At 47.0% G+C, this 25,656-nt stretch overlaps 1 protein-coding gene across 2 annotated transcripts in view; it reads right to left on the bottom strand.

The window, feature by feature from the left end:
• The window catches only part of acadvl (acyl-CoA dehydrogenase very long chain), a 62,541-nt gene extending 37,185 nt beyond the window's left edge, over positions 1 to 25,356 (bottom strand). For both annotated transcript variants that reach the window (XM_068023637.1, XM_068023638.1), the window contains exons 1-6: positions 25,255 to 25,356; positions 10,747 to 10,816; positions 5,156 to 5,227; positions 3,664 to 3,736; positions 2,651 to 2,715; positions 1,159 to 1,293 (exon numbers count right to left, since the gene is read on the bottom strand). In XM_068023637.1, the coding sequence (XP_067879738.1) occupies positions 1,159 to 1,293; positions 2,651 to 2,715; positions 3,664 to 3,736; positions 5,156 to 5,227; positions 10,747 to 10,816; positions 25,255 to 25,313 (474 nt within the window). In that variant the 5' untranslated portion in view covers positions 25,314 to 25,356. The remainder of the gene's footprint in view (positions 1 to 1,158; positions 1,294 to 2,650; positions 2,716 to 3,663; positions 3,737 to 5,155; positions 5,228 to 10,746; positions 10,817 to 25,254) is intronic.
• Positions 25,357 to 25,656: the final 300 nt, after the last annotated feature.

Below are 25,656 nucleotides of genomic sequence, written 5' to 3'. Positions count from 1 at the left end.
GAATAATCTCAGCTTCTCTAGTCTCTCCACATCATTGAAATCCTTCATTCCTGATACCACTCTAATAAATCTCCTCTGCTCGCTCTCACACACAAGAATGGCCACTTGATCGGGCTATCCGAGGAGCAGCTCCTCCCAGCGGAAAGTGGAAGAGGCTGAGAAAGCTTTTGTAGTGCATGACAGGTCAGAGAGGTAACAAAGAAGTTACTGGACAATTCTACGCTGCTTCTCCAGCAATTTATCTGAAAATCAGGGAGTTGGCAAAATAAAATTTAGTAAAAGAATTCTCCCCTCAGAGCTGGGAGTGCAAAGACAGGGAGACCTGCAAACATCACTCCTACTGTATATCGTGGCGGTGAGTGCACACAATCTTTATTTCTGAAGATTCACGATTGCATATGCTGCTAAATATTTTACTTCATAATACGCAGTGAAAAAAATTAATTCTTCAACTGAAGTACTGCCATCTAATGGAGAGTATGTCATTTCCTCAGAGACCCAACTGACTGGTGAAAGGTGAGACAGCTCCGACAATGGCTTGTTGACTACGCATGCCATGTTGTGTGGTTCTGAACAATATGGACTGCAGTCTCCATCTGTGGTATGTGCTGAGATACTTGTTCTCAAGCAAAAGGCAACAGAAAGACAATTCCGTGTGTTACAGAAGGGTGGAGAGAAAAGAACAAAAAAAAAACCAGCCAATGAACTGCATATGATTCCTGCCCGGTACATCCACAACGCCAAACGCAGGTAGAAAGTGGGTGTGTGGGCATTGGGCGGAGACAGAATTGTGATGTCCCAAGTGACTGGATATATTTCTGACAATGCATCCCAGCATTGAGTCAAAATCTTCAGGAAGGAGGAGGCCATTTGGTCTCTTGAGCTTGTTTCACCAATCTGTTAGATCGTGGCTGTAACAACTCCATCTACCTGTCTTTGTTCCCTAGCCCTTAATAACCTTGCCCAACAAAACCTATCAATCTCAGTTTGGACATTTTCAATTGACCCAACAGCTTTTTTGGCGGTGAGTTTTCTAGATTTCCACTACCCTTTGTGTGAAGAAGTGCTGCCTGGAGAGAATTAAAATACCCCATAGTGAAGCAAGTTACACGCTTGCTGTTGATGCCTGCAAACGTTGCCTTCCTTTGTCTGGTTTACCTGTGTGTTGGTGAGTCCCAGTCCCCCGAGCTCAGAGGGCACCTGCAGACCGAACGCCCCCATCTCCTTCAGGCCTTCCATCGTACTGTCCTCCACTTTCTCCAAAGAGTCGTTGGCTGCTGGGTCATTGACCTCCTGCAGGGCAAAGGGTCAAGATCCACATTGGAACGTTTGTTTGTACCCTGTCCCCTGCATTCTTGCAAAGACTAGTTTTCCTTAGAATGTGACAGGCACTACTTTCAGAAAGACCACTTCAACCTTGCAAGGGGCAAGGTTGCACTGGGCAGCCGCAGGGCGGTTCCCCGATTGAGAGGCTAGGGTGACAGAGTGAGTCCCAGAGTGCAGGACCGAATCAAGGTCAGATAGGGTGGGAGCGAAGTGGAGGTATATCAGGCAATGCTGGCTAAATGGCACTAGGAGCTGGACTGTAAGAGAAAAGGAGGATTTAAGAAGCATGAGTTGTTGTATGGTTTTGAAGACCTGGGAAGGACAGGGTTGGACACAGGAGTCATGGCTGGTTTAAACACAGGGAGCATTAAGAGTTTATAGGGCAGAGTATTTCGAACATAGAAAGAGCAAGAGAACAAACTTTAGGTGAGCAATGACCTTAATAGCATTGATTAAATAGAGCACGATGAGAATAATTTGGATAGGAATTGCAGCCCCTCAATAATGAGAAATAAGGGATGAAGAAACAGCATGCTAGAGGGCAGGTTTGTACTTTTATATCAGGGTGTGTTAAGAGAGTGTATATGGAGATTTAATCCATGTCTAACCTTGTTGTACCTCATCTGGCAGTGTTCAATACACCCAGGCCAGGAATGGAGTGGAAAACATTTCATTTCCCACTGCTAACAAACCTTACCTTGAAGAATTAAAAAAAGGTTTAAAAGCAGACAGAAACTGCTCTCAGATTAACCTAGTAAACAGAAATTCCAACAATCTATAGGTAGAATTCCCTCAGTCATTGCATGGACTAATACTAGGTTCTACCTCCAGGATCTCCCGTGTCAGGGTTCTAGGTCTGATTGTGAAGCTGGAGATTGTTCTCCAGCAGCTGATTTCACATTTCCAGCATCAGGAATGAAAGCTAGTTAATTCAGAACCCACCGACCATCCCCCCCCCCCCCCCCCCCCCCCCAATTGCCTGCTGTCATCAGAACTAGGAAATTCACGTTATACTCTTCTGTTCTCTCTGATCAGCTGCTGAAGGACACCTGTTTATTTCCAGCAGTTTCCCCTCTATTTCAGATGTTGGGTGTTCATAGACTTTTTAAAATCTCTATCGAAAATGGACCCAGTGCCAGGAGAGGTTGACTGCCCTCTGCTGGGGACTCCAGACCTGCAGTGTCAGACAAGGATGTGTATGTGAGCAAGAAGGAAAGAGCGAGCGAGAGCACAATGGATTATCGGTTGTGGGGACTTTATGCCGACACACACGTAAAGTGAATGTCTGGTGACTTTCTTTCCAGCACAGATTGAAATAACTTACCTGGAAAAACTTGCTGACTGGTCCCACCAGTTCTCGGAGGAACTGCTCCTGTTCATCATTCAGAACTGTACAAACACACATTCAAGGAGTGATGTTAGTTTGGCTGGCTAGGGAAGAAGAAAAACTCTTTCTACATTTTCAAAAGTTTTCTTTCCTCTCATTTTGTCCCTCCTCACCTGAAGACCCCAATTCATGGTGGTGGCGACTCCTAATCACTGTGCATGTGCCCATCAGGTGCCATCCGACATAATGAGAGTCAAAGCATCACAACCTATCCTGATCCTGTCCTCACCCAAAACACAGGAATGGGGGGAGGCCATTCAGCCCCTTGAGCCTGTTCCAGCATACAATTAGATCTTGGCTGATCTGTCGCCTAACTCCATCTACCCGTCATATCCCTTAATCCCCTTACTCAACAAAAATCCATCTATTTCAATTTTGAAATTTTCAATTGACCCCAGTCTCAACAGCTTTTTTGGGGAGAGACTTCCAGATTTCCACTCCCCTTTGTGTGAAGAAGTGTTTCCTGACATCACCCTTGAACGGCCTGGCTCTAATTTTAAGGTTCTGCCCCCTTGTTCTGAACTCCCTCCACCAGAGGAAATAGTTTCTCTCTATCGACCCGATCAACTCCTTTAATCATCTTAAATACCTTGATTAGATCACCCCTTAATCTTCTATACTCGAGGGATAACACACCTAGTCTGTGCAACATGTCCTTATAATTTAACCCTTTTAGCCCCGGTATCATTCTGGTGAATCGGCACTGCATCCATTCCGATGCCAATATATCCTTCCTGAGGTGCGGAACCCAGAACTGAACCATGCAGCACAATGCGGCTCACCACCACCTTCTCAAGGCAATTAGGGATGGACAATAAATGCTGGCCTAGCCAGCAATGCCCACATCCCGAGAATGAATTAAAAAAACCATGCTGTTTTGTTATCAACAGATCCTGTCAAATTCATGTTTTACATCTTTACCCCAGTTAAAGAAAATTCCTCAGGCATACCAGAGGGGTAGGGGAACACCTGCTCAGTTTGGACATCACCCCGAAACATGTGCACAGCAAACGACTTGGATTCCTGTAATATCAAGATAAAAAAGCATTACCAGAGGTCCTCCTCTGACACGCCCACTTGTGCCCCTTCACCTCTCAACACAGATTAGTTTCCACCAACACCCCCCACCCCAGCTCCTTTAGTCTGGTTCCCAACATGCCAGTCAAACCCTCAGGCCCCTTGGCCAAGCGTCTGGATTTTGCATGCAAGTGCTATCGGGCTTTTCGACTGCAAAGGGCTTCACAACAGAACGCTGGATCCAGCCCTCACCAGATGTCCCCACTTCTGAGTAAGAGTGAATGGACAGCGATCAAGGACTGAAATCACACAAAGCTCAGAGAGGTAAAGAAAAGACTTGGCATTTCTCTGGGCAAACTCTTATTCTCTCTGTGCTGTTTTTAAGCCCCACTCTCGCTGTTTCTCACCGCTTTCTGGGTCTATAAGCACCTTTCACTACCTCAGGACGTCCCAAATCGCTCCACATCCAATAAAGTACTTTTGAAGGGTATTCACTGTTGTACTGTACAAAACACAACAGCCAAGTTGTGCATAGCAAACTGCAACATGATAATGACCAGATAATCTGTTTTGTTGGTGATGTTGGTTGAGGGATAAATACAGAACACTGGGGAGAATTCGCCTTCTCTTTTTTGAAATAGGATCTTTTACACCCACTTGAGAGGAAAGAGACTGCGTGGGATTAATGTCTCATCCGAAAAGAGGGCCCCTCTGACAGTGCAGCTCTTCCCTCAGTAATGACCCTCCAACAGTGTAGCACTCCCTCAGTACTGACAGTGCAGCACTCCCTCAGTACTGATCCTCCGACAGTGCAGCACTCCCTCAGTACTGCCCCTCCAACAGTGCAGCGTTCCCTCAGTACTGCCCCTACAACAGTGCAGCGCTCCCTCAGTATTGACCCTCCGACAGTGCAGCGCTCCCTCAGTACTGTCCCTCCGACAGTGCAGCACTCCCTCAGTACAGACTCTCTGACACAGCAGTGCCCCCTCAGTATTGACCCTCCGACAGTGCAGCACTCCCTCAGTACAGACTCTCTGACACAGCAGTGCCCCCTCAGTATTGACCCTCCGACAGTACTACACACTGGGAATGTTGGCCTAAATTTTGCACTCAAGTCTCTGGAGTGGGACTTGATCTCACGACCTTCTGATTCAGAGGTGACTGCGCTAGCCACTGAGCCGTGGCTGACCCAGGTATGGCAGATCGGTCAATGTTTAGAGGCTTGATTATACACAAGGAGGAATGCTCGTCAGCACAGAGCATTACTAAGGTTCCTGTTTGCAAACCTAGGGTCACCCTACCTGTTTTAAATTGCGGGTTAGCTGCAGCAATCCCACTGTGCCACCATCCCCAATCCACAGCCTCTGGTCAGTCAACCAGTAAATAATCTCACCAGAGGCACAGGAAAAACTCTGTTAAACATACCGTGGTGACCATCTTCTTGTCCGTTATGGTTTTTGCTGCTGTGGTGTCAGTGGCTGTTTTTTCCAGCACCGCCTGATATAAAAAGGGGGGAAACAAAGGAGAGTTAAACACAATCAGCTAAAGAAGGCATGTGGCCTATCACGTTACCTGAAAACTGGAAAATGCCACTTAAGCCCATGAGACCTGCTCCTTCCACAGACCATATTCAGTCCACTCAGGGACCTTACCCAGCATTTAATCCCAATGTAAGGTTCCTCAAAATTTCTCTTGACCCCTCAAAAGGTCAAACTCCCTAGCCTTCCACCTAACAATGTACATTCTGGCCCAGTTCACTCCCTTGCCCTGATACATTCATTGTCCCACCAGCTCAGGAACCACCATATTCCTCACAGCGTTCAATCATCCTTCACGATGTTGAACCTTTGAAGTCTCCATTCTGCTCCTACCCAGATAATTTATTCATCCGCACAGTGCTGGTTGCTTTTTTCTGGTATGCGTTCCACATCTTTCCCTCTGCGGGGAGATGTTTAATCTTACGTCATACTTGGAAGCTGCCAAAACTCTGCTACCCATATACTAACCTGCACCAAGTATCTTTCACCCATCACTCACTGTGCTTTCTGACCTACACTGGCTCCTGATCTGGCAATGTCTCAATTTTAAAACTCTCATCCTTGTTTCAAATGCTTCCATGGCCTCATCCCTCCCCCTCTCTGTACCCTCCTCCAGCCCCACAACCTTCCAAGATCTCTGCGCTCCTCCAATTCTGGCTTCTGGAGCATCCCTGATTTTAATTGCTCCACCCTTGACAGCCGTGCCTTCAGCTGCCTGGTCCTAAGCTCTGGAATTCTCTCCCAAAACTTCGCTCCTTCTTTAAGATGTCCCTTAAAAACTACCTCTTTGATCAAGCTTTTGGTCACTTGTCCTAATATCTCTTTATATGGCTTGCTGGCAAATTTTGTTTGCTAATACTCCTGCAAAGTGTCTGCGGCTGTTTTCCTGCATTAAAGGTGCTGTATAAATGCAAATCGTTGTTCATTTCGTACACTATTTCCTCTGCACCAATGTTCAGTCAGACAGCAATTGCCCAGAATACTCCAGCTATGGCTTCATCCTTGCTCCACCTGATAGATGCTGTGCTTGACTTTTGTTGGGAGTTCCAACAATATGTTATCGCGATTTAATCGTTGTTTTACATGTTCAAACATTTTAAGTTACTCAAAAGCTGGTTAGCCAACGCCAACATGGCCACTTTAACAATCATGCTGATCTGGGGACTTCTTTACCCAGAGAGTGGTGAGAATGTGGAACTCGCTACCACAGGGAGTGGTTGAGGTGAATATATAGATACATTTAAGAGGAAGGTGGATAAACACAGGAGGGAGAAAGGAAGTGAAGGAAATGCTGATGGGGTGAGATGAATTTGGGGGGGGGGGGGGGGGGGGCGGGGGGAGGGGTGGAATTCAGGCTCATGTGAAGCTTCAAGGCTGCGTTAGACAGATTTTTGATCTACAAGGGAGTAAAGGGTTATGGGGGGCAGGCAGAAAGTGGAGTTAAGGCCACAATCAGATCCACCATGATCTTAATGAATGGCAGAGCAGGCTCAAGGGGCCGTATGGCTTCCTGCTGCTCCTAGTTTTATGATGTTAAACACCAGCATGGACCAGTTGGGCTGAATGGCCTGTTTATCTGCTATAAATTCTGTGTAATTCATGGTCTGAAACCATCAAGACATTCGGTATTCACCTTTACGATTTGCCAACCACGCTCTGAGGAGCAGATAGTTTGCATTTTAAGTATTCCAATAAATTTCTTGTGATCACTTGAAAAAAAACAAGCCTTTTTATCTACTGGAACAGGGACAGAAACCTCAGGAACTCACTCCAGAGACTGACCACATCATTACAGGAAATGATTTAACAGCAGGTCTTCCACGTTAAATGTTTACATCAGCAGCTTCAATGTTAAATGTTGACATGATCAAACATTGGAAACTTGCAAAATGGCAGATGAACTTCAATATAGACAAGTGTGAAGTAGTACATTTTGGTAAGAATAAGGAGGTCAGATACTGTTTGGAAAATGTGTCTCAATGGGGTAGAGGAGCATTGGCATCTGGGGTTATACATATAGGTTAATAAAGCCATAAAAAAATGATTCGAAACACTGGGGTTCATTTCTAGAAGGGTAGAATAAAAAGCAGAGAAGTTTATGTTAAACTTGTTTTAAACCTTGATTAGACAGCACTTGGAAGTATTGTGAACAGTTTTGGTCACCATATTAGAAAAGGATATAGAGGCATGCAAAAGGTGCAAAAAAGATTTACTAGAATGATACCGGGACTGAGAGGTTTTACCCATAAGGAAAGGTTGAACACGCTGGGGCTCTTTTTGTCTATAAAAAAGACTGAGAGATAACCTGATTGATCACTCTCTGGGTAAAGATGTTTCTCCTGAATTCCCTATTTGATTTATTCGGGACCATTTTATATTTAGGGTATAAATATACAATTTATAATAATATGTTATATTTAGTTTTGGTCTCTTCCTACAAGTAGAAACATCTTCCTGACATCACCCCTGAACCACTTAGCTCTAATTTTATTATGCCCCCTTGTTCTGGACTTACCTCCACCAGAGGAAATAGATTCTCTCTCTCTCTCTACCCTACCAAATTCTTGAATCATATCAACTTGCAGTTATATAGCGCCTTTAACTTAGTAAAACGTCCCAAAGTGCTTCACAGGAGCGTTATTAAGCAAAACTTGATACCGATCCACATAAGGAGATATTATGAAATGTGACCAAAAGCTTGGTCAAGGTGGAGGTTTACAGGAGTGTCTTAAAGGAGGAGAGAGAAGCAAAGAGTTTTAGGGAGGGAATTCCAGGGCTTAGAGCCCAGGCAGCTGAAGGCACGGCTGCTAATGGTGGAGCGATTAAAACTGGGGATGCTCAAGAGGCCAGAATTAGAGGAATGCAGAGATCTCGGAGGGTGGTAGGGCTGGAGGCGGTTACAGAGTTAGGAAGGGGGGGTTGGTGAGGCCATGCAGTGATTTGAACACAAGGATGGAAACTTAAAAATCAAGGTGTTGCTGGATCAGGAGCCAATATTGGTCAGCAAACACAGGAAGTAATGCGTGAATGGGACTTGCTGCTGGTTAGAAAATGGGCAGAGGAGTTTTGGATGAGCTCAATTTTATGGAGAGTGGAAGGTGGGAGGGCAGCCGGGACAACACTGGAATAAAAAAATGACGATACCTCAAAGTGTTCTTCGAGACAAAACCCAAGTATGGGAGGACAGAATGTGTAATTGTACTGTTGGGTGCTTTTTTTTTTTAAAAGGACCAGTTGAAGTGGACACAGTGTGAGAAGCTCACACGCCCACTGTTCCACTTCACTGCGTTTACGTTGACATCACTAATTATAGCTGTGAGATCTTGCTAACACCATGCACAGGGGCACTGCAGGAAAGAGTTCAGACAGAGGATGATACAGAGACCTGACCAGCCTAACAAGCAGGAAAACAAGGTATCAGCACAGGTCTATTAAGAGTCCCCCAAACCTTATCTTTAGCCCTTTGAGAAGGGACCTGACTTATTAATATTAAAATAATAAAATAATTTTTGAACTTTAAAAATTCACAAGCAAGTGTGGTATCGAACACACAGTTGGAAGTGATAGGACGGTTCTGAGCCAATGGGATGGGCACAGGTGGAAAACTTGTTCCACTCCTTTCTTCATCCAGCCCACGCCAAACAGGTTGGCACTAATTTGCTAATTCCAGGTATTAAGGACAATAAATAAAAGACTTGAAAGAACTTGCATTTCTCTAGCACCTTTCACGATCTCAGGACGTTCCAAAGTTCTTCACAGCCAACAAAGTACTTTTGAAGTATAGTCTTTGTTGTAATGTCAGAAACGCAGCAGCCAATTTGCATACAGCAAGATCCCACACACAGCAATGAGCAGACAATCTGTTTTAATGATGTTGGTTGAGGGATAAATTTGGTCGGACACTGGGAAGAATTCCCTTGCTCTTCTTCGAAATAGTGGCCACGGGATCTTTTACGTCCAATGCAGAGGGAGCCTCATTTTAACGTCTCAGTGCTGAGCTGGAAGGGTCAGCCTGGACAAATCTCTGGAGTGGAACCCAGGACCTTACAACTCAGAGGCGAAAGTGCTACCCACTGAGACATGGCAGACAGCTGGTATGGAAATAGTGAATCCAGAACACGACTGCAAGTCAAGTTGTGATTGTGGAACAAGGACACGCGGGTCGAAACTAAGAAACGGTAAATTCAGGAGTGAGAAGCTATTCTTCACATAAAGACTGACGAACATTTGGAATAAACTCTCCGGTCAGATAGTGGAGGTGGAAACCCTGGAAACATTTAAACAACAGTTGGATGATTGACAGGAGAATGTGGAATCGATTTAAATGGAGCAGGCAACAACATAATGCTTATTTTAGAATCTGCCCTCGTATTGTAACCCATCATTAGGTTTGTCTCTACCTATTTCTGTATGCCTAGATGGTCAGAATGCCCTGACTCATCCCGTATGCTTTCTGTCTCTTACTTCCTGAAAGGTGCAACAGCTTTATTGCATCCCACCCTCTTCCTTTCCTCCCCCCTTGCTCCTGTCCCCATCCCTCCGTCTCTTTCATCCCATCCTCCCTCCCAGCTCCCTCTCCCCATCCCACTTCCCTCCTCTCTCTCCACCCTCTCTCTCCCCTCCCCCCCCACTCCCCAGGATTGCAGTTGTTGTAACCTCTCCCCTACATTCCAGCAGCATGATCCCATCCCACACGATGCCAAGTGCAGCAATGACCTCTCACCCAAAAACTTGCACAACTGGTAGCAGAAACAAGACACACTGCCAAGAAAACACAGAGGCAGCAAGTTCAAGCTGACCCATTAACCACGAGACATCCTGCACTCAGAATCATTCACAATCAGCCATGCAGTGTGTGTATTTAAAATGTCCATTTTAAAAGGCCAAAATTTTCCCCTGTCTAGAGATACAGCAACAGCTTACATTTATACAGCACCTTTAAAACTTCCGAGGAGCAATTACCTGGACAGAAACTGCTCAATCTCTGTAACCTCCGCCAATCCCTACAACCCTTCCTCTCTCTCTCTAACCTCCCCGATTTCCATCGCTCCACCATTGGCAGCTGTGTTTTCAGTGGTCTGGGTCCTAAGCTCTGGAATTCCCTCCCTAAACCTCTCTGCCTCTTTCTGCTCCTTCAAGACACTCCTTAAAAACAACTTCTTTTGGTCACCTCTCCTAATATTGCCTTATGTGGCTCGGTGACAAATTTTGTTTGAGTACACTCTTGTGAAGCGCCTGGAGACATTTCACTATGTTAAAGGTGCTATATAAATGTAAGTTGTTGTTGACGGACAGTCTCTCCCCATCCTTTTCTCAATGCGTTATGTCAATATTTGTGTAAAAACATAATTAACAGAGAAGTACATTTTTTTTTTGTTTAAAAGCCTCATATAATTTAGACATGTGTTCTTGCCCACTACATGTGCATTAGGACAAAAGAGACATCTCTCCTCAAAATACTGACAGGTACCCCCTTACCTGTGTGGCCTGAGTGGCATAGGGATGTGCATCGTGCATCACAAGGCAGCAAACCATGGAGTGCCAGGTGCTGAAAGACACAGACAGAATATTTAAAGCAAGCATCGAGCCATGCTGCCTGGAGATCCTGGGGTCGTCAACACTGGCGATTCCCCAACTTTAGACTTTGTAACGCTCTCAAAAAAATTGTACCATCGCATTGCTTGGTGTTTTAGCACGGTTCAAAAGGGTGTCATTACACTTTACTGAGTTAACAGCAACTGCAGAGCATGAAAATAACTGCTGGCAATATTACCAGCTAAATGCTTGATGCACAAGTGTGATATGCCCCTGTGTACCTTGCTAGCTGGGATGTTAACTCATTTAAAACAACTGGTTAATACCGCTATTATAATAGAAGGAAAGCTGGTTAGATAAGGCTGAAGCATTTGCAACAATATTCAGCCAGAAGTTGATGATCCATCTCGGCCTCCTCCTGAAGTCCCCAGCATCACAGATGCCAGATTTCAGCCAATTCGATTCACCCTGCGTGATATCAAGAAACGACTGAAGGCACTGGATACTGCAAACGCTATGGAACCTGACAATATTCCAGCAATAGTACTGAAGTCCAATGCTCCAGAACTTGCCGCGCCCCTAGCCAAGCTATTCCAGTACAGCTGCAACACTGGCATCTACCTGGCAAGGTGGATAATTGCCCAGGTATATCCTGTACACAAAGAGCAGGACAAGTCCAGCATGGCTAATTACCGCCCCATCAGTCTACTCTCAATCAGCAGTAAAGTGATGGAAGGTGTCATCGACAGTGCTATCAAGCGGCACTTGCTTAGCAATAACCTGCTCAGTGACACTCAGTTTGGGTTCCGCCAAGGCCACTCAGCTCCTGACCTCATTACAGCCTTGGTTCAAACATGGACAAAAGAGCTGAACTCAAGAGGTGAGGTGAGAGTGACTGCCCTTGACATCAAGGCAGCATTTGACAGAGTATGGCATCAAGGAGCCATAGCAAAACTGAGGTCAATGGGAATCAGGGGGAAAACTCTCCGCTGGCTGGAGTCATACCTAGCGCAAAGAAAGATGGTCGTGGTTGTAAGAGGTCAATCATCTCTGCTCCAGGACATCACTGCAGGAGTTCCTCAGGGTAGTGTCCTAGGCCTAACCATCTTCAGCTGCTTCATCAATGACCTTCCTTCAATCATAAGGTCAGAAGTGGGGATGTTCGCTGATGATTGCACAATATTGGGGAGGCGGTGGCGTACTGGTATTGTTACTGGACTAGTAACCCAGAGACCCAGGTATTGCTCTGGGAACATGGGTTCAAATCCCACCACAGCAGAGGGTGGAATTTGAATTCAATTAATAAATCTGGAATTTAAAGCTGGTCTAATGATGGCCATGAAACCATTGTCGATTGTTGTAAAAACCCATCTGGTTCACTAATATCCTTTAGGGAAGGAAATCTGCTGTCCTTACCTGGTCTGGCCTACATGTGACTCCAGATCCACAGCAATGTGGTTGACCCTTACATGCCCTCAAAATGGCCCAGCAAGCCACTCAGTTCAAGGGCAATTAGGGATGGGCAATAAATGTTGGCCCGGCCTGTGATGCCCACATCCCATGAAAGAATTTTTTAAAAATTCAGCACCATTCGCAACTCCTCAGAAACTGAAGCAGTCCATGTAGAAATGCAGCAAGACCTGGATAATATCCAGGCTTGGGCTGATAAGTGGCAAGTAACATTTGCGCCACACAAGTGCCAGACAATGACCATCTCCAACAAGAGAGAATCTAACCATCTCCCCTTGACACTCAATGGCATTACCATCACTGAATCCCCCACTAACAACATTCCAGGGGTTACCATTGACCCAGTATCATTCTGGTGAGTCTGCGCTGCCCCCCCTCCAAGGTTAATATATCCTTTCTGAGGTGCGGTGCATGAATGGAACACAATGCTGACCAAGAGGTCTGACCAAGGCTCTGTACTGCTGAAGCATCACTTCCACGCCTTTGTATTCCAGCTCACTTGAGATAAAGACCTGGATTCCATTAGTCTTTATAATTGCTTTTCAGGGTAGCAGGGAATATTTTAATCAAGGCCTGCAATGATTTGTTCTGTGAAGCTAGTGAACACCAAGGCTGATACCGTCTTTTTTTCATTCATTCATGGGATGTGGGCGTCGCTGGCTAGGCCAGCATTTATTGCCTATCCCTAATTGCCCTCGAGAAGATGGTGGTGAGCTGCCTTCTTGAACCGCTGCAGTCCTTGTGAGGTAATTACACCCACAGTGCTGTTAGGAAGGGAGTTCCAGGATTTTGACCCAGCGACAGTGAAGGAACGGCGATATAGTTCCAAGTCAGAATGGTGTGTGATTTGGAGGGGAACTTGCAGATGGTGGTGTTCCCATGCATTTGCTGCCCTTGTCCTTCTAGTTGGTAGAGGTTGTTGGTTTGGAAGGTGCTGTTTAAGGAGCCTTGGTGCGTTGCTGCAGTGCATCTTGTAGATCGTGCATACTGCTGCCACTGTACGTCGGTGGTGGAGGGAGTGAATAGTACTGTGATTACAAGAGCAGACCAGAGGTTAGGAATCCTGCAGCGAGTAACTCACCTCCTGACTCCCATCTACAAGGCACAAGTCAAGAGTGTGATGGAATACTCTCCACTTGCCTGGATGGGTGCAGCTCCAACAACACTCAAGAAGCTCGACTCCATCCAGGACAAAGCAGCCTGCCTGATTCACACCCCATGCACAAACATTCACGCCCTCCACCACCAACGCACAGTGGCAGCAGTGTGTACCATCTACAAGATGCACTGCAGCAACGCACCAAGGCTCCTTAAACAGCACCTTCCAAACCAACAACCTCTACCAACTAGAAGGACAAGGGCAGCAAATGCATGGGAACACCACCATCTGCAAGTTCCCCTCCAAATCACACACCATTCTGACTTGGAACTATATCGCCATTCCTTCACTGTCACTGGGTCAAAGTCCTGGAACTCCCTTCCTAACAGCACTGTGGGTGTAATTACCTCACAAGGACTGCAGCGGTTCAAGAAGGCAGCTCACCACCATCTTCTCGAGGGCAATTAGGGATAGGCAATAAATGCTGGCCTAGCCAGCGACGCCCACATCCCATGAATGAATAAAAAAAAGACAGTATCAGCCTTGGTGTTCACTAGCTTCATAGAACAAATCATTGCAGGCATTGATTAAAATATTCCCTGCTACCCTGAAAAGCAATTATAAAGACTAATGGAATCCAGGTCTTTATCTCAAGTAAGCTGGAATACAAAGGCGTGGAAGTGATGCTTCAGCAGTACAGAGCCTTGGTCAGACCTCTTGGTCAGCATTGTGTTTCGTTTTGGGCATCGCACCTCAGGAAGGATATATTAACCTTGGAGAGGTGGCAGCGCAGACTCACCAAAATGATACTGGGGCTAAAAGGGTTAAATTATGAGGACTGGTTGTGTAGTTTATATTTCCCTTAAGTACATGGGATTGATTAAGGGGAGATCTAATTGAGGTTCATAAAAATGTTAAAAGGAGTTGATAGGGTAGACAGAGATAAACTATTTCCTTTGGTGGGAGGAGTCCAGAACAAGGGGACAGAACCTTCAAATTAGAACCAGGCCGTTAAGGGGCGATGACAGGAAACATGCTGCCATTCTCTTTGAAACCATAACGTTCCACACACCATTTGACTTGAAGACATGAGTTGAGTCAGATTAAAATACCATCTTTTATGTTTCTTGAAGACTCAGATTAGCTGAGGGGAATGGGCAGGATTGTCCCCCTCCCCGATCCCAGGGAGGTGGTGGCATAGTGGTATTGTCACTGGACTAGTAACCCAGAGACCCAGGTATTGCTCTGGGGACAAGGGTTCAAATCCCACTACAGCAGAAGGTGGAATTTGAATTCAATTAAAATCTGGAATTTAAAGCTGGTCTAATGATGGCCATGAAACCATTGTCGATTGTTGTAAAAACCCATCTGGTTCACTAATGTCCTTTAGGGAAGGAAATCTGCTTTCCTTACCTGGTCTGGCCTACATGTGACTCCAGATCCACAGCAATGTGGTTGACTCTTACATGCACTTGAAATGGCCTAGCAAGCCACTCAGTTCAAGGGCAATTAGGGATGGGCAATAAATGCTGGCCTGGCCTGCGAAGCCCACATCCCATGAATGAATTTAAAAAAAAATTTGAACGAGTGGTACTGAACTTACTTTAAGGGCGAGACAGAAAACTTGAGTCAGAACAGGGTGGGTCCCTGAAGTCAAGGCCTGCTCAGGTCGGGAAAAAGAACCTGACCCGAACCCGACCAAGCCACAGTGGACCCGAGTCCGACCCAGCCCGAGTCCGATTTTTCCCCGAGCCTGACCTGACCCCGACTCGGCCTGACCATCCCTTTACTTAACTTCTAACTGGGAAACTCCACGAAGCTGCAGCACATGCTTGATGGTGTCATAGTGACGTCCCGGACTCCCAGCTCAGGTAGGTTTTAAATTTCAATACGTACCGGCAGAGCACTTACCATGTGTGTCCGGCCTGACCCGAACCCGACACGTCATCAGGTCCCGTCGGGTTCGGGTCGGGTAGCAAGCCTTTACCCTGAAGTGTTATGCAAGTAACAGAAATTAACAGCAATGAACTCTGACCTGTATTGTCATCAACGGTGAGGGGGTGGGGGAACGGGACTTTAGCAAAATTTTCACCAGGCAACTAACATGTTTCAGGGGCATGTTTTGTTTCAAAAACGGAAACTTTGATGTGTTTAATGAAGAATTTGCTACTCATTTCAGAATGCATTTCAACTCAACTCCATTGCAAAATAAAAATCACATTTTCAGTTTTAAGGAACAATCATTTCATAAATAAGAATAATTCAGAAAGTAATTTAGCTGTGGTTTGCTTAGTGGAAAGGAGTGTTAAAAGGATTTGATGAGGTAGACAGAAAGAAACTATTTTCTCTGGTCGGGGAAGTCCAGAACAAGGGGACAGAACCTTCAAATTAGAGCCAGGCCGTTCAGGGGTGATGTCAGGAAACACTTCTTCACACAAAGGGGAGTGGAAATCTGGAACTCTCTCCCCCAAAAAAAGCTGTTGAGGCTGCGGGTCTTACAAGACTGAGATTGATAGATTTTTGTTGGATAAGGGGATTAAGGGTTATGGAGTAAAGGCAGAAGAATGAAGCTGAGGTACAAATCAGCCATTATCTAACTGAATGGTGGGGTAGGCCTTAAGTGCCTCATGGCCTCCTCCTGTCCCTAATGTTCTGAAGGGCAGCTGATATGCAAATTTCAACACTGAACATGACACAGGACAAACCCAGGAATGATTTGATGAAAATGGCTTCTATCTACAACCTTAAACTCAATTGCCCTGATACATGGCCAAGATTAAAAAACTGAGTCACTTGGTTAAAGGGCTCTGATTACAAATCACAGAACAAAGATCACGCAGTCCACACCCAATCATAGAATGATACACCCCAGAAAGAGGCCATTCAAAACTCTTTGGAAAGAGCTGCCCAATTAATCCCACTCCCCTGCTCTTTCTCCATGGCCCTGTAATTTTCTCCCCTTCAAGTATTTATCCAATTCTCTTTTGAAAGTTATTATTGAATCTGCTTCCACCACCCTTTCAGGCAGTGCATTCCAGATCACAACAACTCTCTGTGTAAAAAAAAAAATTCTCCTCAGCTGCATAGCTTTTTTGCCCATTATTTTAAATTGTGTCCTCTGGCTACCAATCCTCCTGCCAGCAGCAAATTTCTCCCTAACCTGAATAGATTATCTGGTCATTGCAACACTGCCGCCTGTGGGATCTCGTTGTGCTCCAGCAGCACCCCCACTCCCCCACCCCCAACTAACATTACAACAGCAACCACACTCCAAAACTATCTATGAAGCACTTCAGGATATCCTAAGGCTATGGAGGGCGCTACATAAATGCACATCTTCCTACCTCTCAAATTACAGCATGGAGACTGGACTACGCTTATGAAATACTAACTATAGGCCGCAACTACTGACAGGCACGGTCGTGTAATGGTTACATTATTCTCGTAATCCAATGGCCTGGATTAATAATCCTCAGAATGAGAGTTCAAATCCCATCATGGGGCAGTTTGAGAATTTGAATGCTGTTTTAAAAATCAGCAAATAAAAAGCTGATCTCAGTAAAAGTGACCATGAAGCTATTGGATTGTCATAAAAACCCAACTGGATCACTGACGTCCTTTAGGGAAGGAAACCGGCCATCCTCACCCGGTCTGGGCCTATATGTGAGACCCACATCAACGTGATTAACTTTTTAATGCCCTCTAAAGTGGCCTAGCAAGGCACAGGGTCATATCAAACTGTTACCAGGCGGCCCACCAACAGCTTCTCAATGGTAACTCAGGAATGGGGCAATCAATGCTGGTTTTGTCAGCAGCACCCTTATTCCACAAATTAATTTTAAAAGGTTGTGTGAACTCTTTCATTTGAAATTCCATGCTCATTTATTTGTGGGATGTCGGAGGGCTGTTAGAGGTTTGTGTACTTCTGTGTTGCTGTGGTTTAGCAGTACCCACTTATTAGGGACCAGGTCTAAAGCATGGCAGACAGGAGTGGTGCTTTACCCAGATCCCTAACTTCAGTGCCTGGCAAACTAGCAGTCCACGATACAACACAGTTAGGGATCAGGGTAAAATAACACCCCTATTCTATCTGGCCTGTACTCGCGTACACCTCCTGAAAAGGCAAGGATTTGCATTTCTACAGTGTCTTTTACCAGCTCAGGACGTACCAAAGTACATGAGAGCCAATGAAGCACTTTTTGAAGTGTCGTCACTGCTGTAATGTAGGAAACGCAGCAGCCAATTTGCGCACAGCAAGCTCCATCAAGCAGCAATGTGATAATGACCAGATAATCTGTCTTACTGATGTTAGTGGAGGGATACAAATTGGCCCCAGGACACCAGGAATAACTCCCCTGCTCTTCTAATCTTGCCATGGGATCTTTTATATCTGCTTGAAGGGCTTGATGGGATCTTGGTTTAACATCTCATCTGAATTATGGCACCTCTGACAATGCAGTACTCAGTACTGACACTCCAACAGTGCAGCGCTCCCTTCGTACTTCCCTCCAACAAAGCAGTGCTCCCTTACTACCAATCCCCCCCGCCCCCCCTGACAGTGTGGCTCTCCCTCACTTCTGATCCCCTCCAACTGTGCGGCACTCCCTCAGTACTGCACTGGAGTGTCAGCCTAGATGTTTGTGCTCCAGTGTCTGGAGTGGGACTCGAACCCACGACCTACTGACTCAGAGGTGAAAGAATGCGACCCACTGATGCTACAGGCAGTCTGCCTTTAAACCACAAGCTTAAACAAGCAATAAGTGGCAGCTGGGTATCACTGGAGATTCTGTCCACCTTTACCGTTCTCACACACACTGGTCAGCAATCAAAAGAACTTGCTCCATATTATGGAGATGCAAGAATCAATTACTGCCACAAGACGCCTGCTCTGGCAGGTATCAGTTGGGTCAGAAACTCAGCTATGCAGCTGAATTCCATTCTGGGAAGCGTATTCATCCATCATGCTATTGGGTGGACTTGATCAGAGCAGACTTTGCCCGAACTGTACTGCTGACGTGAACAAGAATTGAACTTAGCGATAAGTAATTGTCAGCCAACATAGCAAGTCCAATGTTCATCAGATTCCATGCTTCTATAAATATGTGAAGAGAAAAAGATTAGTGAAGACAAATGTAGATCCCTTCCAGTCAGAAACAGGGGAAATTATAATGGGGAACAAAGAAATGGCAGAACAATTAAACACATACTCTGTCTTCACAAATGAGGACACATATAACCTCCCAGAAATGTTAGGGAACCAAGGGTCGAATGAGAGGGAGGAACTGAAGGAAAGCAGTCATAGTAAAAAAAATAGTGCTAGGGAAAGTAATGGGGTTAAAGGCTGACAAATCCCCAGGGTCTGATAATCTACATCCCAGAGTACTAAAGGAAGTGGCCCTGGAAATAATGGATGCATTGGTGGTCATCTTCCAAAATTCTATACACTCTGGAACAATTCCTACAGACTGGAGGGTGGCAAATGTAACCCCACTATTTAAAAAAGGAGGGAAAGAAAAAAACAGGGAATTACAGACCAGTTAGCATTACGTCAGGAGTGGGGAAAATGCTAGAGTCTATCATAAAGGATGTGATAGCAGAATGGGATTGGGCAAAGTCAGCATGGGTTTACAAAAGGGAAATCATGCTTAACAAATCTACTGGAGTTTTTTGAGGGTGCAACTAGTAGAATAGATAAAGGAGAGCCAGTGGATGTGGTGTATTTGGATTTTCAGAAGGCTTTTGATAAGGTTTCACATAAGAGACCAGTGTGCAAAATTAAAGCACAAGGGACTGGGGATTGAGAATTGGTTGACAGACAGGAAACTGAGAGTCGGAATAAACGGGTCTTTTTCCGGGCAGTGACTAGTGGGTACCGCAGGGATCAGTGCTTGGGCCCCAGCTATTCACAATATATATTAATGACTGGGGTGAGGGAACTATATGCAACATTTCCAAGTTTGCAGTCGACACAGAGTTGGGGAGGAAAGTGAGCTGTGAGGAGGATGCAAAGAGGCTCCAATGTGATTTGGACAAGTTGGGTGAGTGGGCAAATGCATGGCAGATGCAGTATAACGTGGATAAATGTGAGGTTATCCACTTTGGTTGTAAAAACAGAAAGGCAGATTATTATCTGAATGGTGATAGATTGGGAAAGGGGGAGGTGCAACGAGACCTGGGTGTCCTTGTACACCAGTCGCTGAAAGCAAGCATTCAGGTGCAGCAAGCAGTTAGGAAGGCGAATGATATGCTGGCCTGCATTGCAAGACAGTTTGAGTACAGGAGCAAGGATGTCTTACTGCAATTATACAGAGCCTTGGTGAGACCACATCTGGAATAATGTGTGCAGTTTTGGTCTCCTTATCTGGGGAAGAATGTTCTTGCCATAGAGGGAGTGCAAAGAAAATTTACCAGGCTGATTCCTGGGATGGCAGGATTGACATATGAGGAGAGATTGGGTCGACTAGGCCTATATTCACTAGAGTTTAGAAGAATGAAGGGGGATCTCATAGAAACCTATAAAATTCTAACAGAACGAGACAGGGTAGAAGCAGGGAGGATGTTCCTGATGGCTGGGGAATCCAGAACCAGGGGTCACAGTCTCAGTATACGGGGTATGCCATTTAGAACCGAGATGAGGAGAAATTTCTTCACTCAGAGGGTGATGAACCTGTGGAATTCTCTGCCGCAGAAGGCAGTGGAGGCCAAGTCATTAAATATATTCAAGAAGGAGATAGATGTATTTCTTGATGCCAAAGGGATCAAGGGATTTGGGGAGAAAGTGGGAACAGGGTACTGAATTAGATGATCAGCCATGATCTTCTTTGAATGGCGGAGCAGGCCCGAAGGGCCTACTCCTTCTCCTATTTTTATGTTTCTATGTTCTAGAGAAGGGTCAATCACTGTCTGCAGGATCTCTAATGGTTGTTATATGTCACCTTTTAAACAGTCAAACAGAACAAAGCATGAACACGAGGCAGTAGATTTTGCCCTTTAAGACTTGGACTGTATCACAGACAGTATATTGAGTTGTATAACAATGGGGTACAGTACTGGTGGGGACAGGTCTGTCACTGTATAACACTGGGGTACAGTACTGGTGGGGACAGGTCTGTCACTGTATAACACTGAGGGTACAGTACTGGTGGGGACAGGTCTGTCACTGTATAACACTGAGGGTACAGTACTGGTGGGGACAGGTCTGTCAATGTATAACACTGGGGTACAGTACTGGTGGGGACAGGTCTGTCACTGCATCACACTGGGGTACAGTACTGGTGGGGACAGGTCTGTCACCGTGTAACACTGGTGTACACTACTGGTGGGTACAGGTCTGTCACTGTATAACACTGTGGTACAGTACTGGTGGGGACCAGTCTGTCACCGTGTAACACTGGTGTACACTACTGGTGGGTACAGGTCTGTCACTGTATAACACTAGGGTACAGTACTGGTGGGTACAGGTCTGTCACTGCATAACACTGGGGTACTGTACTGGTGGGGACCAGTCTGTCACCGTGTAACACTGGTGTACACGACTGGTGGGTACAGGTCTGTCACTGCATAACACTGGGGTACAGTACTGGTGGGTACAGGTCTCTCACAGTGCCGTTATCACCAGCCAAACTCACTGCATGAATGGCATTTCTGATTTTTGAATAAAAAATTAACAGACTTTGTTGTTGGGCCCACTCATATTGGCACAGGGTGTGCATGTTTTCTTGAATTTTTTTGGCTGTTTGTTGAAATGATTGGATGAGCGTGAGTGCGTTTCAGTAGTTAGAATTAGAATTAGAACATTACAGCGCAGTACAGGCCCTTCGGCCCTCGATGTTGCGCCGACCATCTGACCCACACTATTCCATTTTCATCCATATGTCTATCCAATGACCACTTAAATGCCCTTAAAGTTGGCGAGTCTACTACTGCTGCAGGCAGGGCGTTCCACGCCCCTACTACTCTCTGCGTAAAGAAACTACCTCTGACATCTGTCCTATATCTTTCACCCCTCAACTTAAAGCTATGTCCCCTCGTGTTTGCCATCATCATCCGAGGAAAAAGACTCTCACTATCCACCCTATCTAACCCTCTGATTATCTTGTATGTCTCTATTAAGTCACCTCTCCTCCTCCTTCTCTCTAACGAAAACAACCCCAAGTCCCTCAGCCTTTCCTCCTAAGACCTTCCCTCCATACCAGGCAACATCCTAGTAAATCTCCTCTGCACCCTTTCCAAAGCTTCCACATCCTTCCTATAATGCGGTGACCAGAACTGCACGCAATACTCAAGGTGCGGCCTCACCAGAGTTTTGTACAGCTGCATCATGACCTCGTGGCTCCGAAACTCGATCCCCCTACTAATAAAAGCTAACACACCATATGCCTTCTTAACAGCCCTATTAACCTGGGTAGCAACTTTCAGGGATTTATGTACCTGGACACCAAGATCTCTCTGCTCATCTACACTACCAAGAATCTTCCCATTAGCCCAGTACTCTGCATTGCTGTTACTCCTTCCAAAGTGAATCACCTCACACTTCTCCGCATTAAACTCCATTTGCCATCTCTCAGCCCAGCTCTGCAGCCTATCTATGTCCCTCTGTACCCTACAACACCCTTCGACACTATCCACAACTCCACCGACCTTCGTGTCATCCGCAAATTTACTAACCCACCCTTCTACACCCTCATCCAGGTCATTTATAAAAATGACAAACAGCAGTGGCCCCAAAACAGAACCTTGTGGTACACCACTAGTAACTAAACTCCAGGATGAACAATTGCCATCAACCACCACCCTCTGTCTTCTTTCAGCTAGCCAATTTCTGATCCAAAGCTCTAAATCACCTTCAACCCCATACTTCCGTATTTTCTGCAATAGCCTACCGTGGGGAACCTTATCAAACGCCTTACTGAAATCCATATACACCACATCCACGGCTTTACCCTCATCCACCTGTTTGGTCACCTTCTCGAAAAACTCAATAAGGTTTGTGAGGCACGACCTACCTTTCACAAAACCGTGCTGACTATCGCAAATGAACTTATTCTTTTCAAGATGATTATAAATCCTATCTCTTATAACCTTTTCCAACATTTTACCCACAACCGAAGTAAGGCTCACAGGTCTATAATTACCAGGGCTGTCTCTACTCCCCTTCTTGAACAAGGGGACAACATTTGCTATCCTCCAGTCTTCCGGCACTACTCCTGTCGACAATGACGACATAAAGATCAACAACGGCTCTGCAATCTCCTCCCTGGCTTCCCAGAGAATCCTAGGATAAATCCCATCTGGCCCAGGGGACTTATCTATTTTCACTCTTTCCAAAATTGCTAACACCTCCTCCTTGTGAATCTCAATCCCATCTAGCCTAGTAGGCTGCATCTCAGTAATGTCCTCGGCAACATTTTCTTTCTCTAGTGTAAATACTGACGAAAAATATTCATTTAACGCTTCCACTATCTCCTCTGATTCCGCACACAACTTCCCACTACTATCCTTGATTGGCCCTGTTCTAACTCTTATCATTCTTTTATTCCTGATATACCTATAGAAAGCCTTAGGGTTTTCTTTGATCCTATCCGCAATGACTTCTCGTGTCCTCTCCTTGCTCTTCTTAGCCCTCCCTTTAGATCCTTCCTGGCTAGCTTGTAACTCTCAAGCGCCCTAACTGGGCCTTCACGTCTCATCCTAACATAAGCCGCCCTCTTCCTCTTGACAAGCGTTTCAACTTCTTGAGTAAACCACGGCTCCCTCGCTCGACAACTTCCTCCCTGCCTGACAGGTACATACTTATCAAGGACACGCATTAGCTGCTCCTTGAATAAGCTCCACATTTCGTTTGTGCCCATCCCCTGCAGTTTCCTTCCCCATCCTACACATCCTAAATCTTGCCTAATCGCGTCATAATTTCCTTTCCCCCAGCTATAATTCTTGCCCTGCGGTATATACCTGTCCCTGCCCATCGCTAAGGTAAACCTAACCGAATTGTGATCACTATCGCCAAAGTGCTCACCTACATCTAAATCGAACACCTGGCCGGGTTCATTACCCAGTACCAAATCCAATGTGGCATCGCCCCTGGTTGGCCTGTCCACATACTGTGTCATAAAACCCTCCTGCACACACTGGACAAAAACAGTTGTGAGTGTTTGACTTCCTTGGTTACTGAATGTTGGGAGATGTGTGTTGGTGCGCAAGGAGTTTTCTGCTAAATTGAACACTCTGCTAAAACAAAGTCACCATCATCACACCTGGGACTAGTTTGTGATATCTATTGGACAACATGGCGCCAGCACCAGTGGCTCGACAGGAGCATTAGAACCTCTTTCACTAAGACTGAGGTTTCCACCTTTCCCACTGCCGCTCTGTAGGGTATATCCCCTCTCCAGAGTATACCCCTCCAACCACTCGCCCCCTCTGATCCCCTCCAACCTCTCGCCCCCTCTGATCCCCTCCAACCACTCACCCCCTCTCATCCCCTCCAACCACCCGCCCCCTCTCATCCCCTCCAACCTCTCGCCCCCTCTGATTCCCTCCAACCTCTCGCCCCCTCTGATCCCCTCCAACCTCTCGCCCCCTCTGATCCCCTCCAACCTCTCGCCCCCTCTGATCCCCTCCAACCACCCGCCCCCTCTGATCCCCTCCAACCACCCGCCCCCTCTGATCCCCTCCAACCACTTGCCCCCTCTGATCCCCTCCAACCTCTCGCCCCCTCTGATCCCCTCCAACCAATCGCCCCCTCTGATCCCCTCCAACCAATCGCCCCCTCTGATCCCCTCCAACCTCTCGCCCCCTCTGATCCCCTCCAACCTCTCGCCCCCCTCTGATCCCCTCCAACCTCTCGCCCCCTCTGATCCCCTCCAACCTCTCGCCCCCCCTCTGATCCCCTCCAACCACTTGCCCCATCTGATCGCCTCAAACCTTACGCCCCCCTCTGATCGCCCCCAACCTCTCGCCCCCTCTGATCCCTTCCAACCTGTCGCCCCCTCTGATCCCTTCCAACCTCTCGCCCCCTCTGATCCCCTCCAACCTCTCGCCCCCTCTGATCCCCTCCAACCTCTCGCTCCCTCTGATCCCCTCCAACCTCTCGCTCCCTCTGATCCCTTCCAACCTCTCGCCCCCCTCTGATCGCCCCCAAACTCTCGCCCCCTCTGATCCCTTCCAACCTCTCGCCCCCTCTGATCCCTTCCAACCTCTCGCCCCCTCTGATCCCCTCCAACCTCTCGCTCCCTCTGATCCCCTCCAAACTCTCGCCCCCCCCTCTGATCCCCTCCAACCTCTCGTCCCTCTCTGATCCCCTCCAACCACCCTCCCCCTCTCATCCCCTCCAACCACCCGCCCCCTCTCATCCCCTCCAACCTCTCGCCCCCTCTGATTCCCTCCAACCTCTCGCCCCCTCTCATCCCCTCCAACCACCCGCCCGCTATCATCCCCTCCAACCACCCGCCCCCTCTGATCCCCTCCAACCTCTCGCCCCCTCTGATCCCCTCCAACCTCTCGCCCCCTCTGATCCCCTCCAACCTCTCGCCCCCTCTGATCCCCTCCAACCTCTCGCCCCCTCTGATCTCCTCCAACCACTCGCCCCCTCTGATCCCCTCCAACCTCTCGCTCCCTCTGATCCCCTCCAACCACTCGCCCCCTCTGATCCCCTCCAACCACTCGCCCCCTCTGATCCCCTCCAACCTCTCACCCCCTCTAACCTCTCGCCCCCTCTGATCTCCTCCAACCTCTCGCCCCCTCTGATCCCTTCCAACCTCTCGCCCCCTCTGATCCGCTTCTCTTCTGCGCCATCCCTCCTCCTACGCTCCGAAGCTAACAGCCCCTTCCGACCCCGGCCTGACATTTGCCCCCCTCCCACCCCGCCGCTGTCTTTGCCTTACCGCCTCCGCAGAGTTCGGACCCGCCCGCACAGCGCTGCCGCCGCCCTCAGTCCCTGCATCTTGACTCAAATGTTCGCAACCGCCGCCGGGCCTGGTTTGCGTCACCGCGGACGCAAGGACGCTGTGGATGCGTCATCGCGTACATCATCACGCAGCCACGTCTGCTCAGCTGGCATGCTGGGAGTTGTAGTCCTGTACCTTTGAGGGCAGGTTCATCTCCCCCCACCACCTGGCCAGGCAACCTTAGATTTTAACCATCACTGCTACTTACTTTCAAAGAGCATGTGCCCCTGGTGGGTAACGCTCTCGCCCTGAGTCAGAAGGTCCTGGGGTCAATCTTCATAACCCCAACCAAAGTCACGGTCAACTTTTACAGTCACAGCTTTTAAGAATCGTGAATTT

The sequence above is a fragment of the Heterodontus francisci genome, chromosome 48 (assembly GCF_036365525.1).
Source record: "Heterodontus francisci isolate sHetFra1 chromosome 48, sHetFra1.hap1, whole genome shotgun sequence".
In the NCBI taxonomy this organism is placed as follows: Eukaryota; Metazoa; Chordata; class Chondrichthyes; order Heterodontiformes; family Heterodontidae; genus Heterodontus; species Heterodontus francisci.
The sequence above is the reverse complement of the archived record's forward strand: the minus strand, read 5'-3'. Positions and strand labels throughout refer to the sequence as shown.